The sequence below is a fragment of the Equus asinus genome, chromosome 9, assembly GCF_041296235.1.
Source record: "Equus asinus isolate D_3611 breed Donkey chromosome 9, EquAss-T2T_v2, whole genome shotgun sequence".
Taxonomy (NCBI): Eukaryota; Metazoa; Chordata; class Mammalia; order Perissodactyla; family Equidae; genus Equus; species Equus asinus.
In genome coordinates, this window is record NC_091798.1 from 5,356,623 (window position 1) to 5,380,628 (window position 24,006).

Below are 24,006 nucleotides of genomic sequence, written 5' to 3' on the forward strand. Positions count from 1 at the left end.
GAAAGCATTTGACAAGATCCAACAGCCATTTATGATAAAAACTCTCAATAAAATGGGTGTAGAATAAAAGTGCCTCAACATAATACAGGCCATATATGACAAACTCACAGCCAACATCATAATCTATGGGGGAAAACTGAAAGCCATCCCTTTGAGAACAGGAACAAGACAAGGATGCCCATTATCACCACTCTTACTCAACATAGTACTGGAGTTTTTGGCCACAGCAATTGGGCAAGGGAAAGGAATAAAAGGAATCCAGATTGGAAAGGAAGTAGTGAAATTCTTGCTGTTTGCAGACAATACGATTTTTTTAAATTTTTTTTTTAAAGATTTTATTTTTTCCTTTTTCTCCCCAAAGCCCCCCGGTACATAGTTGTGTATTCTTCGTTGTGGGTTCTTCCAGTTGTGGCATGTGGGATGCTGCCTCAGCGTGGTCCGATGAGCAGTGCCATGTCCGCGCCCAGGACTCGAACCAACGAAACACTGGGCCGCCTGCAGCGGAGCGCGCGAACTTAACCACTCGGCCACGGGGCCAGCCCCGACAATATAATTTTATATATGGAAAACCCTAAAGAATCCATTGGAAAACTATTAGAAATAATTAATAACTATGACAAAGTTGCAGGGTACAAAGTCATCTTACAAAAATCAGTTGCATTTCTATACTCTAGTAACGAACTAACAGAAAGAGAACTCAAGAACACAATCCCATTTACAATCACAACGAAAAGAATAAAATATCTAGGAATAAATTTAACCAAAGAGGTAAAAGACCTATACAATGAAAACTATAAGACATTATTGAAAGAAATTGATGACGACATAAAGAGATGGAAAGAGATTCCATGCACATGAATTGGAAGAACAAACAGTTAAAATGTCCATACTACCCAAAGCAATCTACAGATTCAATGCAATCCCAATCAGAATCCCAACGACATTCCTCACAGAAATAGAATAAAGAATCCTACAACTCAGGGGCTGGCCCGTGGCCGAGTGGTTAAGTTCGCACGCTCCACTGCAGGCGGCTCAGTGTTTCGTCAGTTCGAATCCTGGGCGTGGACATGGCACTGCTCATCGAGCTACACTGAGGCAGCATCCCACATGCCACAACCGGAAGGACTCACAACTAAGAATATACAACTATGTACCCGGGGGCTTTGGGGAGAAAACGGAAAAAAATAAAATTAAAAAAAAAAAAAGAATTTGTTTAAAAAAAAAAAAGAATCCTACAATTCACATGGGGCCAAAAAAGACCCCGAATAGCTAAAGCAATCCTGAGAAAAAAGAACAAAGCTGGAGGCATCACAATCCCTGACTTCACAACATACTACAACGCCACAGTGATCAAAACAGCATGGTTCTGATACAAAAATAGGCACACAGGTCAATGGAACACAACTGAAAGCCCAGAAATAAAACCACACATCTACGGAGAGCTCATCTTCAACAAAGGAGCAAAGAACATACAATGGAGAAAGGGAAGTCTCTTCAATAAATGGTGTTGGGGGGCTAGCCTGGTGGCATAGTGGATAAGTTCATGCACTCTGCTTCGGAGGCCTGAGGTTTGCAGGTTTGGATCCCATTGCAGGTTTGGATCCCAGGCGTGGAACTAGCATCACTTGTCAAGCCATGCTGTGGTGGAATCCCATATAAAATAGATGAAGATTGGCACAGACGTTAGCTCAGTGATAATGTTCCTCAAGCAAAAAGCAGAAGATTGGCAAAAGATGTTAGCTCAGGGCCAATCTTCCTCACCAAAAGAAAAAAGAAAAAAAAAACGGTGTTAAGAAAACTGGATAGCCACACACAATAGAATGAAATTAAAACATTATCTTTCGCCATACACAAAAACTAACTCAAAGCGATCAAAGACTTGATGGTAAGACCTGAAACCATAAAACTCCTAGAATAAAATATAGGCAGTACACTCTTTGACATTGGTCTTAGAAGGATCTTTTCAAAGACCATGTCTACTTAGGTAAGGGAAACAAAAGAAAAAAGAGACAAGTGGTGCTTCATCAGACTAAAGAGCTTCTGCAAGGCATAAGAACCTAGGATCAAAACAAAAAGACAACCCACCAGCTGGGAGAAAGTATTTGCAAATCATATATCTGACAAGGCGTTAATCTCCATATATATAAGGAACTCACACAACTGAATAACAAAAAACCAAACAACCTGATCAAAACATGGGCAGAGGATATGAACAGACATTTTGACAAAGAAGATATACAGATGGCCAACACGCACATGGAAGGATGTTCAACATCACTCATCATCAGGGAAATGCAAATCAAAACTACACTAAGATACCACCTTACACCTGTTAGAACGGCTATAATTACCAAGACAAAAAAATAACAAATGTTGGGGAGGATGTGGAGAAAAGGGACCACCCATACCCTGCTGGTGGGAACGCAAACTGGTTCAGCCACTATGGAAAACAGTATGGAGATTTCTCAAAAAATTAAAAATAGAAATGTCATATGACCCAGCTATCCTATTACTGGGTATCTACCCAAAGAGCTTGAAATCAACAATTCAAAGAGACTTACGCACCCCTATGTTCATTGCAGCACTAGTCACAATAGCCAAGACCTGGAAGCAAGCCAAGTGCCCACTGATCGATGAATGGATACAGAAGATGTGGTATGTATATATACAAGGGAATGCTACTCAGCCATAAAAACAGACAAAATCGTCCCATTTGCAACAATATGGATGGACCTTGAGAGTATTATGTTAAGAGAAATAAGCCAGACAGAGAAAGACAAACACTGTATGATTTCACTCATATGTGGAAGATAAACTAATAAATGGACAAAGAGAACCGTTTAGTGGTTACCAGAGGGGAAGAGGGGTAGGGGGTGGGCCAAAGGGGTAAAGGGGCACATTGATATGGTGACTGACAAATAATAACGTACAACGGAAATTTCACAATGTTCTAAACTATTATGACCTCAGTAAAAAATTAAAAAAGAAAAAACCCCATAAAGCTGAAGCCATCATACCAGTGAGTTCTAATGAACCTTCAGAGAAAAAATAATTTTTGTTCTAATAAACTGCTATAGAAAACAGGAAAAGGAAGAACATCACCCAGCTTATTTTATGAGGTTAATACAATCCTCCCACTGAAAAGTGACAGACAGTGTACAAAGGAAAATTCAGAAGAGTGTCACTAATAAATGAAACACGAAAATTCCAAATAACCCACAGATACATTAAACCTAGGAGTCAACTAGAGGAATAATGCACGATGATCAAGTGTGGCTTATTTAGGAATGCAGGTATAATATCCCTATAGGAAACCCATGCATTAATTCAATAATAGTTATGTATTAAGAATGGGTACAACATTTCAACAGATGCCAAAAAAGGTATTTGATAGCATTCAACATTCATTTTTAATGAAAACGCAAAGTAAAGTAGATTAGAACAGCACTTGCTACACAACAGAAAGAGGATCCCCGAGACATCAACAGCAAGCACTCACACTTCATGGAGACGTACGAGAGGCATCGTGTTAAAGATGAAAGAGACCAGGGCTCAACCACCTCTATTGTTTAATAAAAATCCCAACCGAGCTATTATTTTGGAATTTGACAAAACGATGTTCAAGTTCACCTGGCAGAATGGACGGCCTTAACCATATTTGAAAAAGGCATGTACTAAAGTAGGCAGGTAGGAGGTGAAGCACCAGAGCGTAAAAGCACACCCTGAGGCTCCAGTAACTAAAGGCCCGTGCTGCTGGTGGAGGAGCACAGAGACCCAGGCACTAACCAGAGTCCAGGACTGAGCCTCGGTGCGCTATGGATACTGCACACAGGATGAAGGTGGAGCTTCAAATTAGTAGGAAAATAATATATTTAATATGTGATATTGAAAAAACCGGTTTACTACTTATAAAAGAAACCTAGATTTCCACTTCACACTATGTCAAAACAAATGACAGGTAGATTATTTAAATGTAAAGAATACACATTTAATTTTAAAAATGACGTTAATTTTTAGATAGGGAAGGACCTTCTAAGCATACCACCTTAGAAGGCCTAAGGGAAATGTCCATTAAATTTGACTCAAAAAAAAAAGAAAAAATCTACAGGGAAAACTAGCTCTGAGGAAGTAGAAAAGAAAATAACAAAATATTCTGACAAATGGTTAATAACCTTAATTTATAATAAAGGAATGGAAAAAGACGGAAAACTCAGAAAAATGGGCAAAGGATGTGAACAGATAATCACAAAAGCTGAACGATCAATGGCAAATTAAAACACGAAAAAAATCCTTGCCCCCCCTTAAGTTCCTGAGAATGTAAATTTGAGATGAAGAGCTGTTTTGTTTATCAGATTGAAAAAGGCCAAGAGCGCTCATCACATCATCACAACACTCATGTGGAATGTGTATACTTTGACTCCGCTAGCCCCAAATTTACCCTAGGGAAATGAACAGACAAGAGTGCAAAGAGGTATGAGGACGTCTATAATATTGCTCTTATCAGAGAGAAACAACCTAAGTTCGTTAAGTGTTGATTAAATAAAGTTCATCATTCATCACATGGAACACTATGCATTTAAAGCGGTTTACATCTCTATTGACATTGAGAGCTATATGGGACATATTGTTAAATTAAAAAAATTACAAAATGCTGTGCTTGGAATAATCATATTTTGGTTAAATAAAAAAGAAATCTGCAAATCTCTTGCTCTCTAAAATAAATACACTCCCCGCCCCCCCTTATTCGTGTGCTGGAAGTATACATACCCAATCATGACACTGAATTCGCTGTCTCTGAGTAATGGGATTGTGTGTGATATTTTGTTTCTTTTTAAAAATACTTCTCTGTACTTTTTGAAAATTTTTCAGCATGCAAAAACAACAAAACTTTGAAAAAAAATGGGAGGAGAGGTTACCAAAAAAAAAAAAAAAAAAAAAAAAGGTGACCTGGGCATAGAAGTATTGAGGAAGCTTTAGATTCTTCAGATCCAAACATGGCGGGAAGAAGGCCTGGCAGCGGCCTAGCCACAGCCACAGGCGCCATGGAGAGGGGTGGAAGTGAGGATGGGTCGGGGGGTCTGTCCTCCTCAGACATTTACAATCCTGCCACCAGGAGTTTAGACCTCAGCCCTGGTCACCGGCTCCCATGCAGGGGGAAAGGCCACCCCAGAGGGCTGTCTCACTCCACAGGACGCTCTGCGCCTTACTGACAACTTTCGTTTGTATCTCCTTTTATCAACCTGACTTCCCAAATGTGTCCTAACTCTATCTTCCCAACCCCATCCAGTCTTTGGGGACTTCTAGACTTGTCTGCTCAATGTTTTTGCTGTCTCAATTCTTGCCCATTTCCAACTCATGGTTAGAAGTGGATGAGTTGCTAGATTGATCTTTCTCAAACCCAGGCCTGATCATCTCAGTGTACTGCTTAAAAACTTCCAATTGCTTCCCAAAGCTCCAGGGACGAAAGCTGAACCCTGTAGCATGGCATTGATGGCCTAACACCCGGGCCCAGCCTCTATTTTCACCTTACTCATCGAGGACCCTGTGTTGCAGCCACAGAGATCTGTTTCCTGTTCCCAAACATACTGTGCTTTTTGTGTGTGCCTCTGTGCCTTTTGACCAAGCTATTTCTTCACCCTTCCTTGCGACCTTCCCTGGTTGCTTCTCCCTCTACCCTAGCAAGGCACCTTGCACAGCCCCCTATCAGAGGGCCCGTTGCCATTTGTCCCTTTCTTAGGTTCAGCACATGTCTGTAGATCTTACGTAAAACCCCTGGCCTAAGGAAGGCATTCCATCTAGGGCCAAAATTCCCATTTTACCTGAGAATCCAAGTCTTCTCCTTTTAAGCAGAGATTGGCATCAAGAACATTGAGTCCCACCAGAAGACCGACGATCACCATCCCTTCTTCCTCCATCATTAATGCGTCTGGCTCATAAAACTCACTGAAAGAGATTGATAGGCCAGGGGAGCTGCTCAGAAATACCTTTATCACCCCTTCTCCCCCACCTGCCCTGCCTTTTCACCTCTCAGCTGATGGCCCGGCTTCCAACCTCACCAGGAGCCAGAAGCTCCCTCGTGTGAATCTCCTGTCTTTCATTTCCCTCTCTTGCTTCAAGTGCTGCTATTTCTTCTCTGGCCTCTCCTCTCTCCCTGTGGCTTAGTATGGGCTCCTCCCAACTCCTGTCTAAGGCGAACTCTTCCGTTTGGACCCTGGACCCTAGTCTTTCTCATCTCCTCTTGGCTCCTGTGTTCCTGACCATCACTCGGCCCCTCCCGTCCCCTGGCTCCTTCTGTGTTGCTGCGAACTACTGCTGTGTAGAAGTACACTCATATCAATAGGAAGCGGAAGCGCACAGCCTCCACATCCAAGAATAAACCACATAACCCTGGCTGCTGTTACTTCCTTGTCTCCCAGTCACCTCAGCCGTTTGCAGCAGGGCTCCATCCTCTGTCTATCACTGCTTCTGATCACCAACGATTTGCTAATTTACCATTATGTGCGTGTGAGTGCGCGAGAACTTATTAAAGAATTAGCTCATTAGAACAAAATCTGTATTGTAAAGTTACTCAGTATAACTGCATTCAAAGTACAGAGTACATGAAATATTTGAAATCAGCATTTATCATGTAAAGATGTTTAACAATAAGCCATGACTTGAAAACATGAAAAATTCTGGATGATAGGCCATACCGTAAAAGACATTTTCTCTCTATTAGACAAGAGAACTGGCTCTAGAGAGATTCTTCCCTTATAAATTGTCATATTCTAGAGAAAATGCCTTTTATAATGATTATTTTTGCCTATATTGTTATAAATATCAAAAATGAACCAGTCATAAATTTCAGAGATGGCCAGTTAGTTTTTATTAAGAGATATAAAATTTTACAAACTGGATATGGAATCCTAAAATAGATAATACACATATATTCTCTTGCCCAAAGCAGGGTTTTATACTTTAAAATTGCCACTGTATCTAGTTCTAAAGTCATTTTTTTGGTTATTATCCGAGCTAATAACACCAGTGTGCTGAAACTTAATGGAGTAGCCAGTCAGGTCCCTAATCGTAGGCATTTTTGAAGAATTATCTTCAAGACGACTTTTCAAAATGAAAAGTAATATGACTCTTCATTCATAAATGACTTGCAGATATCAATTCTCAAAAAATGAAATGCTGCTGTTTTAAAACCAAGCCACAGAATATTTACGATTAGTAATAATTTGACTAACAGCTGTGTACATCACACACTCTCGTTTTAACTCAAAATCATCTACAGAAGTGTGTTCTAACTATTTACAAAGCAAAAGACAAGCAAAGACAGGTGACAAAATACCTTAAGAGATGTTTACTGTCTATCAGCACCTTCAGATAGTCTGCCAGTTTCTTTTGCATAAGAGCAAGATAAAGCCAAGCTCGGCCTCTTCCTGCAGCCGTCCTAGAATTCAAACAGAAGCAAACTGATGGTGTAACAACAAATAACAAAGAAAAAAACTCGATTTAGCCAAAGAGATACACAGGCTCACACACACGCATGCTTGTGACTGCAGAGTGCGCTAAGAACAGCTGCTTTCGGAGTGGGAGGGGTGCCCCCGCCTGGGAAGGCTGAGAAAACAGCTCACTGCCTTCCTTTGGGTTGTTTCAATTCTGTATCATGCGCATGAGTTTCTTTTCCCCACAAAAAAAGGAAAAAAATCTTAAGCCACAAAAATCTGATTTCTGGAACAAATACAATTAGACAAAACTTTGCATATACTCATAAAATTTCACAGGGAGCCAGTATATATCAGATTAGATTTGTATAATGGATACACATTCTTTCAAAAGACTAATATACAGAACATAGTGCTTGTTAAAGTGTTGAAGTCTCACAAGATTTCTAAGGCATTAGCTCAAAAGTGTAATTTTATTTTTAATTGTGGTAAAATGCACATAAAATTTACCTTTTTAAGTGTACAGGTCAGTAGTGTTAAGTACATTTACATTGTCGTGCAACCGATCTCACAGGTCAATTTTGAAAAGGCCTGCTGTGAAAATTAGAAGTGAAAAAAAGAGCCAATCCTGACGGCCTAGTAGGTAAAGTCAGGCGCGCTGCACTGCGGCGGCCGGGGCCGCTCCAGTCGCCCAACCTCACCATCGTCTGTTGGCAGCCTGCTGGAGCCGCAGCTCAGAGAAGAACTGGAAGGGCTTACAACTAGAATATACAGCTAGGTAGTGGAGCTTTGGGGAGGGGAAAAAAGCCTCCCAGCTGTAGACCCAACACTGTTTACGGAAAAAGACGGTTCTAGGCAGAGCAGTCACCTGCACCCTCCCGGACAGCCCGGAGGCACTGCCGCCTCATCGGCCTCAGAGGGAGCCCAGGGCTGCAGGCCTCGCTGGGCCCTGGGGGTTCCAGGGCCGGGTCCAGAAGGGTTAACCGCACTTCACCAAGGCTTTGGAACATGCCCCCTCCCCACAATAAATGATGTTACAGAGTAAAAAGGACACGAAATAAAGTAGGAAAAAGATATTTAATGTTGGCATGAGGTGAAACATGGACACTGACACATGCAACTCGGTGGGAGTGTAAACTGGAAGAACTCTCCAGCAGGCAATTTTACATCTAGCAATATTCCTAAGGAAATAATTTTAGGATGCATGTTTGGGGGCGGTCACCACTGCACTGTCTGGATAATGAGAATTTGCAGACAACCACAAAACCTATGTGACCACTTCAAAAATGATGTCACGGATGAATATTTGATATGGAAAGAGGCTTAAAATCTAATATTAAATGGAAAAAAGCCTACAAAACAGTATGTATGGTTTAATAATCTTTTCCCTGTTCCGTCTCCCCATACATTAATACACTGTTCATAGTTTAGGTTCACTTTCAAAACATTTTTATGCATGTGAAAACAAGTACAAATATAAATTCTTATTTTTCTGCCCCTTTTACAAAAAAATTAACAAGTTATACATGCTGTTCTCCAACTTGTTTATTTCACCGAGTACGTATTCTTGATTATCTTTCTATATACAGGGTATTTCTCATTTGTTTTTTACAGCTTTAAAGTGTTTCATTATTGCTCTGCATCATATTTAATTTAGCTGGCTGCTACCCAGGCTGTTTCTAATCTTCTGTTGTTACAAATAATGCTGCAATAGATAATTCTGTACATGTGTCATTTTCACGCGTTAGTACTCTAGGGCAAAAGGACTAGAAGTGGGATTGCTGGGTCAGAGGGTAGAAGCATTGGTGATTTTGGTGCATCTGTCAAACCGCCCTTCACAAGGTGAGTGCAATATGATGCCATGGGGGAGTGAGAACAAAAATAGAATCTTACCTATTTGTCTATGCATTGAAAGGGAGCCAGAACAGGCACGGGACTCAGCCCCCGCCCCTTGACCACCAGGCCGGCACCTCCCCGCCCTGCCACTCCTGCAGCCCAGACAAACAGCCTTCCAACAGCACAGCTCCGGCCAGGAGCAGCCGACTCCTGCATGCGCACGGGGGACCCCTCTCCGGCCTTCCTGGGGCAGCGCAGTGAGCGCGCAACCCCGCCCCGCTGGACCTGCTGGGCAGGGGCAGGGACTGCCGCCCGGTGGGGGCCTGCGAGGGGGACACCACCAGGGGGAGGGAAGCGCAACGCCTCCGAGGGGACTGGAGACGCCGGGCAGCTCCCCTCCCCCGTCAAAGGCGCAGGACGACCCCTTTAGGGAGCAGCCAGAGAGACGCGTGTCCTGTGCAGTGTCCCTGTGCTCAGCGTGAGCCCCAGAAAGCCTGAGGCTGTGGTGGGGCCGCTCCTCGGTTTCTGTTACGGAGAGCTGAGGAGTCTGGGGTAGCATCGAAAGATCTGGAAGGATACTGACCAAGATATTAATTGTAGGGATTCTTCCTGAGTAGTGGACTAATGGAAGCATTTTTTTGCTTGTTTTTTATTTTCTAATTAAAAATTGGGTAATAAGAATTAAAGATTATTTTTAATTTTCAAAGAAGAGAGAGAGAAGCCTCATCTCTAAGTGCTAATATGTGGGATGGGTATACCTCGTTGAAGAGGTATGTTCAATGACAAACCAGGACATGAAAACAATGAGAAATTTTGGGTGATAGGCCATATTGTAAAAGATATTTTTTATCTCACTTAGACAAGAGAATTAAACTCTAGCGAGATTCTCAGGATGCAAAATTCATCCTGTGACTTTCAAAATACCTTAGAGTAAACCATTCTCTTCCCCCAAAAAACACGGGTCATAACTTCCAAAATACTGTCGACATTTTAGAACCTTGGTTACTGTTTAATGAAACAGTAAAAATACTGCAGCTCTTTATGGAGCAAAGCAGCAGGCTTCTCCCAGCTGGCTGGTGAAGCCGCTCCTCGCAAGGCGTCCAGAGAGGGAGCCACAGGTACTTCCCTTCCTGCGGACAGGGAGGGTTTTGCCGTTTAAGCTTGTCACTTGTTAAGCGTCCACAGGGGTAATGAGGAAACAGAGGTAGTGGGCATAGGTGACAGTGAGCTCTGAGTTAGCATAACAAGACTTCAAAAATGCCTCCCGTGCATCATCGGAAAGCGGGAGGGACAGCCCTGCTCCACTCCAGTCAGAACACACTGGGAGGGGGCCTGCCCCGTGCCGAGTGGCTAAGTTCTCACGCTCTGCTTCGGCGGCCCAGGGTTTTGCTCGTTTGGATCCTGGGCACGGACATGGCACCGCTCATCAGGCCATGCTGCGGCGGCATCCTGCATGCCACAACTAGAAGGACCCACAACTAAAAATATACAACTATGTACTGGGGGACTTTGGGGAGAAAAAGGAAAAATAAAATCTTAAAAAAAAAAAGAACACACTAGGACACTTGGTCTAGGAGCTGTACTCTTGCGGGCGTGAGCTAGTCAAAGGGGATGGGCATCCCTCCCCCAGAGAACAAACTGTAGAAATGTGGTGGGGCAGGGGGTGGCACCAGCTACTGAGAGCCACCAAGTGAAGATCTGAAAGGTTGTCATGAGCAGAAGAGGCCCAGAGGGCTGGGAGCCTAGGGGCAGGGACAGAAACTTCAGTCCCATCTTGAGAGGAATGCATGGGGCTCGGCAGCAATGGAGTGGAGTAGGATTTGGAGGGTCTCAGAGTCCAAGAGACCTGTGCCCTGTTCCTGGCTCCAGCCCTCCTTGCTGAGGTAAATCACTTCCCCACCCTCAAGTCTCAGTTCCCACACCTGCAGATGGAGGCACCTACAGCTCTCTTACAGGCTTGTTGTGGAGGATTAAGGGAGATGATGAAATGTCCTTAGCACTGTGTCTAGCATGAGGCAGGCCCTTCGTAAATGGTGGTGACTATTATGTTCTGAAAATGCATGAAACAGAGGCTGCATAGCTGAGCCCGCTGTGGGAGACTGAGGTGGCTCTTTCTCATCAGCCCAGGGATCTCTAGGGCCCCTTCTAAATACCAAATTCTATAAGGACGCCTTGTTTGTGTTTTGTTCAGTTTTTGATTCTGAGCCTATGTACAGGGATCCCAAGGGTGAACCCAGACATGACAAAGGATTCGTTAGTCTCAGCCTATTCACAAATGCCCCTTGTCCAGGAATCTAAAATCTGGTCCACACTGTATGCAGAAAACTGTCCAGATTAGGCAAAGCAGTGATTCCAGGACAATGACTCCTTTTCCTCCTATAAATGCTCCTCGGGTGACGACAACACCTTTTCAAACTAGGTGATCTTGTGCGGCAAGCAGGAATCACTGCCCCCATTTTAAAGAAAACTGAGGCTCAGAGAGGGGCAAATCTTGCTCCAGATCATGTGAATTATGAGCAGCAGAGCTGGGACGAAAGTCTGAGTGTGGCTCACGCTATAGTTTGTTCTAAATTAGAAAATGTTTTATCAGCAAGGAATTGAGAAATTGGTGAGTACAAAGGAGTTTTGTGTTTTTTTTTGAGGAAGACTAGCCCTGAGCTAACTACTGCCAGTCCTCCTCTTTTTGCCAAGGAAGCCTGGCCCTGAGCTAACATCTGTGCCCATCTTCCTCTAATTTATATGTGGGATGCCTACCACAGCATGGCATGCCAAGCGGTGCCATGTCCGCACCCGGGATCTGAACCGGCGAACCCCAGGCCGCTGAGAAGCGGAACGTGCAAACTTAACCGCTGCTCCACCGGGCCGGCCCCACAAAGGAGTTTTTTTAAACATCAAATCAATATAACTACTACTCACTCACTTTAATTCTGGCAGATTTCTGACACTAGTGGCTATATCTGTTGCTTCTGGACAGAGTTTCTCCACCAGCTCCAAAGGACCAAAGAAAGATTTGTTTTGGCCAATAAAACTCTTCTTAACTAAAAGGGAAAACAGAAGTGTTATTCATAAGAACAGGTTGCAGAATGTGTTCGGGGCCCACAGTCTCCCCCAAAAGCCAAAAGCAGAGCTCCACCACTTAATCCTCTTGATTTAGTCTTGGGACCGGGAGAAGCCAAGTCACAGGTTAGCTCTCCCTTCCTCTGGCGACAGGGTTTCTCTGATATACCTACTATGCTCTTTCTCCAAGTAATTATCACCCATAAAATAAAAAACATGCCTCAAATAATCACCTATGAAATCCTTCCCCTTTTCCCCTCCTACCTGATGCCCAAATCAAGGCTTGATTTCAAATCATAGCCACCACTCCTCATCTGAACTGCTGCAATAATCTCCTGATGGGTCTCCCTGCTCCTAATATTGTCACCGCCCCAACTTTACAATCTGTTTTCCACAACTGGAAGTTTTGTTAAAAGTGTAAGTCAGGTCAGTTATTCCCTTGCTTAATATCCTCCAAATACACTCAGAATCAAATCCAGCTCCTCACCTGACCTATAAAGGCCTACACCGTCCAGCTGTCCCACTTCCCTGACCTCAGCGCCTCCCTTTCAGGTACCTGGTGTCTTCCTCAAACCAAGGTTGGTCCCACTCAGGACCTTTGCACCTGTTTTTTTTTTTGCTAGGAATGCTCTTGCCTCAGATCTTTGCCTGCCTGACTCTTTCTTCTCCTTTAGGTCTCAGCTCATATTTCACCTCCCCAGAAAGACCTTCCCCTCTCACGCTAGCTGAAAAGCTTCTTCCTTGATTCTCTATCATTTAACGCATTTTGCTTCCTGGAATTCGAAGCACTGTGTAATTATGTTTGTTTGTTTCTGAGTTTACCGTCTGCCTTCTCCTCTAGAACTGTGCTGTCCGAAGCACTCACTAGCCACACGTGCTACTGAGCACTTGAAAGGTAGCTAGTGCAACTGAGATGGGGAGTGTAAAACAAAGTGAATTTTTAAGCCTCAGTATAAAAAGAATGTAAAATATCTCATTAATAAGGCTTTTAATACTAATTATGTGTCAAAATACTATTTTGGATATACTGGGTTCGATAAAATATATTATTAAATTATTTCACCTGTTTATTACTTTTTCTAATGTGGCTACCGACACGTTAAACATCGCCCATGTGGCTTAGACGGCAAGTCCGTTGGACGGCGCCGCCCTGGAGGGTCGCCAGTTATGGGCAGGTCCCTCGTTTGTTTGTGTACAGCTGTTATCTAGCGCTCGGAACAATGTCTGGCACTGAGGAATAAAGGCGAGCAAACAGCCAACCCCATTTGCGCGCCCGAGCGCCCCGCAGGCTCACCTTTCAGCCCGTGTTTGAGACAGTGCTCCATCACCACAAAGAACTGCTGCAAGGGGGCATGGTCCGCGTCCAGGCTGCGGCCCAGACTCAGGGCCGACTGCAGCAAGACCTTGATGCTGAGCTTCATCATGTGCACCAGGTTGGCCCGCTCCTCCATCATCTGGCACTTGGAAGCTGCGGGGCAGAGGCAGGAACAGCCGCGTGAGTGGACTCAGCGTAGACCGGGGTGAGGAGGTGGACGCCGAGCAAGGGAGGGAGGCCGCGCCGGCGGAGCCAGGCGGGCCGCTCGCAGCGCGGACTTGCCGGCTGCCGGACCGCTGACGTTCGCAGTCGCCCGGCCCCCGATGCCCTGAGGTCTCGGCCGCACCTGGACGGCGGGGCCTGTGGTCAGGCTCCAGAGGCCCCTCTCGGGCAGCTGCGCGCGTTGCTAGGGCGACGGCCCTACCAAGGCTCGCTGCGATTGGCGTCTCGCACACCCGGTGTTCTGTTTTCGGCCAATGGAAGGGGGCAAATGCCGGGAAGCTCCGCCCAGACTAGAGGGCGCGGAGGAGCGCCCCGCCCCCGCCATCCCCATTGGGCGAGCCGCGCTCGAGGCCACGCCCACGTCGGGGCAGCAGGCGGCCGGAGCCCGCTCTCGCGCGCCGCGCGGCCCCGGCGGGCCTCGCCGCTGCCTGTCCTTCGGCCACAGGTGGCGGGCAGTTACGAGTTCCACACCTGGTACGGAAGGCCGTTAGGATACGTGACCTCGGCCGCCTTCCGCGTCAGTTCCACTCGTCTTGTCGCCTGGAGAATACGCACGTCCGTCCGCGGTCAGACGATGCCGGCGCCCCGGAGACGAGCGGTGCAGGGCCGGGCGCGGCCGCCCAGGCGAGCGGCTGTCCGAGCTGTCGTGCCCTAGGATTTCTTCTGCGAACTGCCTGCTAAGTCTTGGAACTTTCCTGTTGGATTGTTTGCCTTTGTCTTGACATGTATATTCTGGAATATGAATCCTTTGTTTACCCGTTTTATTTCCTGGGCATTAATTAATATGGACGTACAAATATTAAAAGAGCATACAGTCGTCCCGCAGTGTCCGTGGGGGATTGCTTCCAGAACCCCCGCGGACACAAAATCCGCAGATGCTCAAGCCCCTCCTGTGAACCGCTGTGGTACACTGAACACAGGCGGCCCCCCAGCCCCCACATCCGCGGGTTTCACATCCGGGGATTGAACGAAGCCCGGATTTTGGGAAACCGGCGGATACGGAGGGCCGACAGCACATACATGTACACACATATACATAGCGAAATAGAAAATAATGATATCTTGACTATGAATTTATTATTATAAATTATAAAAGGTACTAAGTAAATATTATTGAGATTTGAGACTATCTGGGACTAAAACTTCTAAATTCAGTCAGCAAAACCCAAGAAGAGTGCAGCTGGGAAAGAAAGACCGGCCTAAACATTTCATCTTGGTTGTGGAGAGAGAAAAATGGGTTAATTAAAGCATTTGAATGGGGGTGGTATAATTATTTTTAAATTTGGAGAGAACCCTATGTATTATATTTATAAATTTGCAAACTCGAATGAAATCGATGATTGGCATTGGAAATAAAAATTGCAAAACCTCATCAAGAGGGAGAAAGCCTGAACAGGGTTTCTGGTTACTGGTCTCAGTAACAACAGAAGCAATTTGTAAATTCACCTTTAAAGAAGACACGGAGCCCAGGTCTATAAGCTAGAGGTCTGTGAATCGGAATACACACCCAGGAAGCCTTGCCCAGGGCGAGGCAGGCCCAGATGTTTTCAGAAAATCGATTTCCAGATCCGCAAGTTTCACAGACACTCTCTCCGCTCCACAGAGGACGGGCAGTTCACAACTCCCTCGGACCTTCGTCCGGACGCACGGGCCTGGGGTGCAGCAAGGCCACGCGGGGGGACAGAGCCTCCTTAGACGATGATCAAGTCGCCAAAGCTAGGAAGCGCTCCCGTCTCCCGCCGCTTTACTGCGCTTAGTTAAGGAGACTGGTCTGGGGAGGGGGCGGTTTCTAGCCCTCTGCTGGGTATCCTGAATTTAGAAAGTTAAACTCCCCCCACGCCCCGCAATATAAATATATGCAATTATTTTCAGCTAGTCTCAACACTCCTCCCTAGGATGTGCCATTAACTTGATGGAGCTTCCGTAAATTAAATGAGCCAAGACTGTAGTCCAAGTTTTTGATGGCAATGGATTTGAAGTACATGTAAACTAAGTCTTTTTGTCAAAAAATATTGTATTGGCAAAGGAGTAATGAAACAAGCGATATTTAGAAGTCTCCAACCATTTTGAGTGTTCTGGGTTAAACAAGATGACTAACTGAAATAATTACAAGTTATTATCATTTGATAAGTCTTGGTCAAGCCTTTTTGGGGAGCTTCCCAGAGGTTGAGGAATTAATAGGACTAGGTTGCATCCTTTTGCTAGTCAGGTGATTTTCAGCTGCTTTGAACAAAAATATAATTTTTGATATTAGATCGGTGTGATTTGGGGCCTAGAACTTGGAGTTCAAAGACTTCAGCAATATTACTATAACAAAACTGTCCATTTCTATTTATTTATATGAACCAGGTTTCTCAGGGATCCCATCTATAAAAAACCAAAAAATAGGAATAAAATTGATGCTGAGTCCTATCACATTTTATCATAAATCATATATATTCACCTACGATTCAGCTCATTAAGAGAAGCAACTCCAAGAAAAATTTATGTATAATTATTTATAAAAATTATATTCCTTTTATCAACTTAGCACTACTAATGATTTTAATGGTAATTCATTTCAAAAGAAAAAATTTCTATACACTTAGAGCTTTAGTCACAAGAAAAATTTATTAGGGGCCGGCCCCGTGGCTGAGTGGTTAAGTTCGCGCTCTCCGCTGGGGCGGCCCAGGGTTCGGATCCTGGGTGCAGACATGGCACTGCTCGTCAGGTCACGTTGAGGCGGTGTCCCACATGCCACAGCTGGAAAGGACCCACAACTAAGATATACAACTATGTATGGGGGGGGTTGGGGAGATAAAGCAGAAAAAAAAAAAAGATTGGCAACGGTTGTTAGCTCAGGTGCCAATCTTTAAAAAAAAAAGAAAAATTTATTAAATTTTAATTTATTTACATATTTTTTGCTGAGACATGATAGGATGACCAATAAGAAATTTTAAAACATATGGGGTGGAATGGAAATTCAAGTTCAAGGAATAAAAGGGAAAAATGTAAAATTTTCAAATATTAAATAACGTTATTTATTTTTAAGATGGATAGTAGTGCTTATCAAATCATTAAGGTATTTATATACCACTTGCTACACTTAAAAGAATGATGTACGTTTTATTTTAACAAGTCAATATTTACAATAGACCAGAAAATGTATTCTAAACTTTAAAATTATGATGAAGAATTTTATATGTCAATTTTAAAAGTTGAAGATTCTTTTAGGGTGTCATATGAGCAAAACTGTGAAAACTAGTTTTTAGGAGATCAGAGCTGGGTGGCAGTGGCTCCCACCACTGTTTGTGGCAGTGTCCTGCGGCCACACCCTTGCTCCATTAGTCACCTATTCCCATGCATGCTCAATTTAGAGAGTTATGGAAAATTCGAGCTGGGAGGATCTTTATGCCAGTCCATCTCAATTTTACTAGCTTTACGGCCTTGGTCAAGCTATTCACATCTCTAACCTTCATTAATAATAGTTCAACACACAGAATGGCACAAAGTTGTACTCTTATCGAGTTGCCAAATAAATGGTCTGATCAGAGATCTTGACCTTGACTGTCACACAGTGCCGGACCTGGAACATGAATGAGTGAGGCTGTACGGGATGAGCTGGAGGGAGTACGCAGCGACTGCACGGGAGGAACCCTGCTGAGTGAAACCCTCTTGTGGGGGAATCTGGTCAACACTGCCAGGTCGGGGTTTTCAGGAGAAGCCGGAGCTCTGCATTTTTATGTAAAAACTGCTAATTGGCTAAAAAATTAAAAAAAAGTGCTTTTATAATGTACAGGATTAAAAAAATGCAACTACCAGCCACCAACAGCTCAAAGGGCTGCCAGTTTGTTGTAACCTTCGGTACAGAGAATAAGTACTGAGGAGGGGCAGGGGGCCGCACAGATTTTCTTGTTAGGTTCTGAATTATACAGAAGTGACTAGACTCTTTATAAACTTGAGTTTTAGTTTTGAGTAGCCCTCTGGTATCTTGAAAGATCTTATCATATAGTGTGGTGTTATCCTGTACTGACAAGGAAGAAAACCATTCTGACACTTTGCTAATTTTCAGGAATTTTCACTTATCATCTCAATGGCTGACTTAAGGAGCTCAGCAATGTGGAGTGGAAAAGTTATTGTGCTTCATTTTGGAAGGTGCTGCACCACTTGTGCAGGAGCGTTTTGACACATGGAAAATAAAATTTGCCATGGAAGAGAACAGAGAACGGCGTAATACATACACCACCTACCCCATGGCAAATAGATAGCTCAATAGTTAGAAAATTGCAGTGAGGGAGTCCCGACATGCGAGACGTTCATTCTGAACACGTTATCCATCCTTCAGGAGGAGGCCTCACTCTAGAAAGCAGGATGGAGAACCGAGTGTCTGTCCTGTGGTTTGTGTGAAACTGGTGACATGTGAGCACGTGCTCCATGCCCAGACAGTCTGAGAGATCCAGTAGGACTGGGGACAGGTTCTGGGAAGGAGGACTTCCTCTACATTGAATGTCCTTTTGTATGGCTTTGATTTCTTTGTTTACCATGTGCATTTATTTCTTAAAACAACAATAAGGGGCCGGCCCCATGGCTGAGTGGTTACGGTCCCACGCTCCGCTTCAGTGGCCCAGGGTTTCACCAGTTTGGATCCTGGGCGCGGACCTAGCACCGCTCATCAGGCCATGCTGAGGCAGCGTCCCACACAGCAGAGCTAGAAAGACCTACAACTAGGTACTGAGGGCTTTGGGGAGAAGAAACAACAACAACAACAGCAGATTGGCAACAGATGTTAGCCCAGGTGCCAATCTAAAACAACAACAACAAACCAAACCAGACAACCATAGAGAACGCAAACACTGTGGCATGCTGTGCTACCAGACCCCACACAGGATAACAAAAATAAGCATCAAAGCATTACACAACCTTCCACAGCATTTTCCTTAAACCTCTGTTACCAAACACATTTTACCTGGCGAGAGTGCTGCTCACCTTCCATCTCTGCCCCTCAGTGCTCCCTCTGAAAAGTCTCCCTCCTCACTGCTTGTGTAAGCACATAATGGAAGAGAGACGAAATGAGGCAGCCTGGGCCTGGCCCTGGCTGAAGTGGTGGCTGCTCCTTCTCCTAACCTGCTTTTCTGAAGCTTCTGCAGAACCTTTCCCACCCCGACCCCCACTCCTGTCCCACCTGCTGGCTTCAAATTCTGGTTACCTTTGGGGACTAGCCACACAGCTCATCCCAGCAGTTCTCGACATTTCAGCCCTTAGTAAGCCATGTTCACAATTTTTGCCAGATCTGAGTGGCAGTGAATTACTTAATATTTTCTTTAAATTGACTAATTAAAAAATCCATATGGTATATATTACGGCATTTTGCTTATAAAGTTATTTAAAGGCATCGAGGCGTTGAAGTGTTGTGACTAACTGCGTGGGCTCGAGGGGAATACTGTCTTGGTTCAAGTCCTAGCTCAGTTACTTCTAAGTAACTTGGTCAAGTTACTTCTCTTTAATTCAGTTTCCGTCTTTATAAGATGGGGATAATAACAAAACCTATCACATGGGGCCGGCTCACAAGTCAATCTCCTCTTCCCACAGTCCTAAGGGGTTACAACTTCCTGCAAGGAGGTAGTAATCTGGCTGGGTGGACAAGAGGCCCCTGCCCAGCTGCCTGCCTAATGTGCTGTGGCAGTGCCAGCCCTGGAGTAAGATGGCAGACACCTTGCCCTGCCCTGAGATTCAGAGGGCGTGACCTCAACTCTCCCTGGGCCAGGAGTAGTCATGGAGTAGGGTCAGGGAGGGGTGGGAAGAAGCCCCAGGGCAGTCTGAGTGGGCCATGCTGCCTGAGAACTTGTCCCAGGGGGGTAGCGGAAGGTGGAACCACACATGAGCCCAGCTCCAAGGCCCTCACGCATGCTCCTTTGTTCCACTGAACTTCACTTACAAAACACAAATTCAAAGATAAAATTAGTAAGAATTTCAAGTGTGGAGCACTTCTGAGTGCCTGGCCCTGGGTGACCACACTGATCAAAGCCTGCATGAATTGCATACCATGAAGCCAGCCTTGCTGTCATCTAGGATTATTAGGAGGATGAAGTGAATCAATGTATGTCCAGATCTAAGACTAATACCTGGCACCTAGTAAGCGCAGTATCAGTGTTGGCTATTACTTATAGCACTGCTATAAATGGAAAACAAGTGATTTTCAACTGTGCATTTGTTCAACAAATGTTATTCTGTGTTAGGCACTTTTCTAGGCACTGGCACATTTTATTTATCAGTCAACAGCTAACATTTATAATTTGCTTGCTGTGTGCCATGAAGTATCTAAGAGGCCTCCAGAAGACCCCATGCCTTCCCTCTCAGACTGACTTCCGTTGGTTGGGTCTACCGTCTAACACCCACTGACATGTGCAAAGGTGGTGAGCTGGTCGGAACCAGATTCCTGGGTTGAACAGGATTCCTCATTACCTCCTAGTCCTACTTTCCATTTCCAGAATCTCACAAGTCAGCTTTTAAACTTCTCTACTCATTAATCTTTCTTAACCACTGTAATTCTCACAATTCACTATTCTGGCCTCAGTGATGACTTCTACAGCAAATTTACCAGTGGATAGGAGGGAATCAAGAAACCTCAAAGGCACATAATCATGCTTCTTAGCGCTAGTCTTTAGTCAGCTCTACCCCACAGCACTATGAAGATACAACTGAATTTTTAATTTAATTTTAACATTTAAGCATCACATATGGGTAGTGCTACTGTATTGGTTAGCACAGCTCTAAATATCTGGCTTTATAGGGCTTTCTAAGCAACATTCAATATCATAATCAGTTAATGTTACCATTCTCCTTACTGACAGACTGAAACTCTATTCTTGAAAAGGACTGTAAGAGGTCATCGGGTGAAAACCGGGTGAAAGAATCCTATTTTACAGGCTGGGAAATGTGGTTGACTTGTCTACATCACAGAGCGAGTTGCTGGTACAGCTCGCCTGGAACCCGCACCTGCCGACTGCCGCCTTGGCGCTTCGACTCCGCGGGGGGTCGGGAGGCGCTAACACCCGGGGGTGTGAGCTGGGCTGGCATTTTGACCCTTAAAGCAACCAATACTGGATCATTTCCTATGTACTTTTAAAATGAACACTGACTACCGAAGCTTACACTAGTAAATTTCCTTAGTCTACAGCCCACCAATGGGAGTGAGGACGCTGTCTGGGGAACACAGAAGGGAGGGGTAGGTACGGCGCCGCCCCGATCTCAGGCCCCCCGCCCCCGCGTCTGTACCTCGGCCTGACTGCACAGCATGAAGAAAACAGGCGAGTCGTCGGGCCAGGCGACAGGCTGGTGAACAGCTCGTCTAACAGGCCGAGCCGGCTAACCGCCGTGGCCAGCCCCGGCCGCCGCGAACGGCCGCGGTCCCGCGGGTAGCACGCGCGCGCCCGGCGAGCCTACCTGCGCGCGCCGCGCCGTCGGCGCCGCCGTCGGCGCCGCCCAGCCCCGCGGCCGCGCGCAGCGCGCTCCCGCAGCTCGCCGACAGGGTGCCGGTGGCCCTGCGCGCCAGGGTCAGGATGGGCGCGGACCAGCCGTCCGCCGCCGCTCGCGGCCTCGCCGCGCTCCGCAGCTCTCCCGGGCCGGGCAGCTGGCTCCGGTCTACGATCTCGAACTCTTCTCCCGGCTCCGGCCCCCGCTCCCGCCCCGCCGGGCAGCCGTCTTCCCCGTCGGCCATCTTGGCCGCGTCACGTGGCTCCGGCAGGCGGCGGACTCGGCGCGGGCGGGCGCGGGCGGCACGCGGGCGGGTGCTTTGGCTCCTTTGTCGCTCTTTTTTTGCCCCGTTGGCAACGTTCTTCCTCTTCCCAGCCCTGCTTGCCTTTCTTTCAACTTAAAGAGGTTCAGGAAAGTACAGTCCTAACATGAGAGGCACCCAAGCTTCCAGCAGGCGGGAGGACCGGTTTGCGCGGAGTTACTCTTGGGCGTTCTCCCTTGGAGTCGCGCGCGGGCCGCCGGGAGCATAGCCCCGGGCCACAGCCGTCGTTTTGACCCTGTTTCCTCTTTTTAACTTTCATTTCATATTTTACTTTTTCTACTTCGTCATTTTTCTGCAGTAGGCTTCAGAGCAAGCCCTAAAAGGGCCCGTAAGGAAAGTCTGGGACAGGCGAGTAAGGAAAGAAGGACTTTTTAAAATTAAATAAGGAAATGCGATGGCTTGGCAGGAAAGAGCACACTGGTGGACTGGGATTCCAAGGCCCAGTGTGAGATGGGATCTTGCTCTCAGGAGTACGTGCAGCCTTTAGCAATTGTGATGACTCTCTGTTATCCAACTGCACAGCTTGGGCAAGACGCCATCCACTTGTACAAAATCATTCAGTCGGTTTCCTCACTTGGAAAAGAAGGGACTTTGGCCAAATAGAAACTCACATTTCACTAACTTTTTGTTTCCCAACCCAAAGTGGGTTCGCCTCCTGGTGAGTTAAAATCAGACTCTGGACCAGAAGTAGTTGTCCCACAAAGTAGAGCTTATTTGCAGCAAATAGGAGGGCACACGGACTCTTTTCCAAGTGATGGCATCCGGAGTTCCTCTTGTGCAGGCTCAGTTGGAAAACATGCTTCCACACCCACTGCAGGTGATGGCAATAAGGCCTAAGCTCCTCCTGGAGAGATCTTAGCATTAAAATGAGGCAAAGGTCATAGGCCTAGCTCCCTTTGTTAGGGTTGGTCTGGTTGAAGGTGGTTGGTGATTGCATCTCTTAAACAGTTAAATATTCGAGAACCCAGTCTTGAGTTCCTTGGGACACTTAGTGACAATTTGACACTTTGTTTGCAAAGTGCAGGATGTGGGCCTCATCAAACTAGGAGAACTATTTTGTGTGACTCTCAGAGCATTTAAATTAAAAAGATTTTTAAGTTGTTGCAAATATTTAGACATCAACAGATGTCACACAAAAATCTGGATTTTGGCCCTCTCTTGAAACATTGGAAGCTTTGGCAAGTCAGAGTATATTTCCTGATGGCTGCCCCTTTAGAAGCCTGAGTTCTGGCATCTTAGGAGAGGGGTGGACTAACCCCTCTTTTTTTTTTTTTTTTTTTTTGAGGAAGATTAGCCCTGAGCTAACTACTGCCAGTCCTCCTCTTTTTTGCTGAGGAAGCCTGGCCCTGAGCTAACATCCGTGCCCATCTTCCTCTATATGTGGGACGCCTACCACAGCATGGCGTGCCAAGTGGTGCCATGTCCGCACCTGGGATCTGAACTGCCGAACCCCAGGCGGCTGAGAAGCGGAACGTGGGAACTTAACTGCTGTGCCGCCAGGCCAGCCCCTAACCCGTCTTAACTAAAGGTCAGTTGTTTTCTTTTCTTTTTTTTTGAGGAAGATTAGCTCTGAGCTAACATCCACCGCTAATCCTCCTCTTTTTGCTGAGGAAAAGTGGCCCTGAGCTAACATCTGTACCCATATTCCTCTATTTTATATGTGGGATGCCTGCCACAGCATGGTTTGATAAGCACTGTGTAGGTCCATACCTGGGTTCTGAACTTGTGAACCCTGGGCTGCCAAAACAAAGCACACAAACTTAACCACTATGCCCCCCACTTATTTTCTGTGGGGAGAGTAGGGTGGGGAGTGCCTGGGGAATTTGTGTGTCACAATGATTGAAAGGGTGCTAGTTGTCTTTACGGAGTGGGGTGGACAGGGGTGTTAGGTAATCTGGCATAACAAACAATTGTCCAGTATCCTTCAGGACTTCCCAATGCCACTGGCTGTTCGTGTAGGTGAAAAGCCTGGTTATAATGATCAGAGCCTGGAACCTAATTCCATTTGGCATGAAAACACTAACTCCTTTTTTTGTGTCATCTGCTGCAGTAACCCTCAAATCTCAGTGGCTTAACGTAACAAAAGTTTGTTTCTCGTCACGCTGCGCTAAGGGAGGTGCCATCACTGCCAGCAGAGTTTTGCATCAACACTAAAAGCCTCAACCCTGAAGTGACAAATTTCACTTACACACATTTTCATTGGCCAAAGCAAGTCACATGCCACCTCCAACTTCAAGGGACTTAGCAAGTCCAATCCTACTACTGTCTGGGAAAAGGAGAACTGGGGATATTGGTGAGCAGTATTATGACTACATAAGTGAACCCTGAGTTTTCCCAGAATACAATTAAATTGATTTGTTCAGAACCTAAGA

General features: G+C 45.5%; 1 protein-coding gene across 4 annotated transcripts in view; it reads right to left on the reverse strand.

Annotated features, from left to right (window-relative positions):
* RUFY1 (RUN and FYVE domain containing 1) overlaps window positions 1-21,812 on the reverse strand; it is a 54,328-nt gene extending 32,516 nt beyond the window's left edge. For 2 of the 4 annotated variants that reach the window (XR_011505696.1, XM_014860857.3), the window contains exons 1-5: window positions 21,283-21,812; window positions 13,618-13,791; window positions 12,187-12,304; window positions 7,334-7,435; window positions 5,820-5,943 (exon numbers count right to left, since the gene is read on the reverse strand). Coding sequence is in view for 2 of the 4 variants with exons in the window: in XM_014860857.3 (XP_014716343.2) it covers window positions 5,820-5,943; window positions 7,334-7,435; window positions 12,187-12,304; window positions 13,618-13,791; window positions 21,283-21,556 (792 nt within the window). In the remaining 2 variants the exon portion in view is untranslated. Of the gene's footprint in view, window positions 1-5,819; window positions 5,944-7,333; window positions 7,436-12,186; window positions 12,305-13,617; window positions 13,792-21,114 lie in introns of all 4 variants that reach the window. The other 2 variants (XR_011505697.1, XM_014860858.3) reach the window with 2 other exon arrangements.
* Between the last annotated feature and the right edge of the window lie 2,194 nt (window positions 21,813-24,006).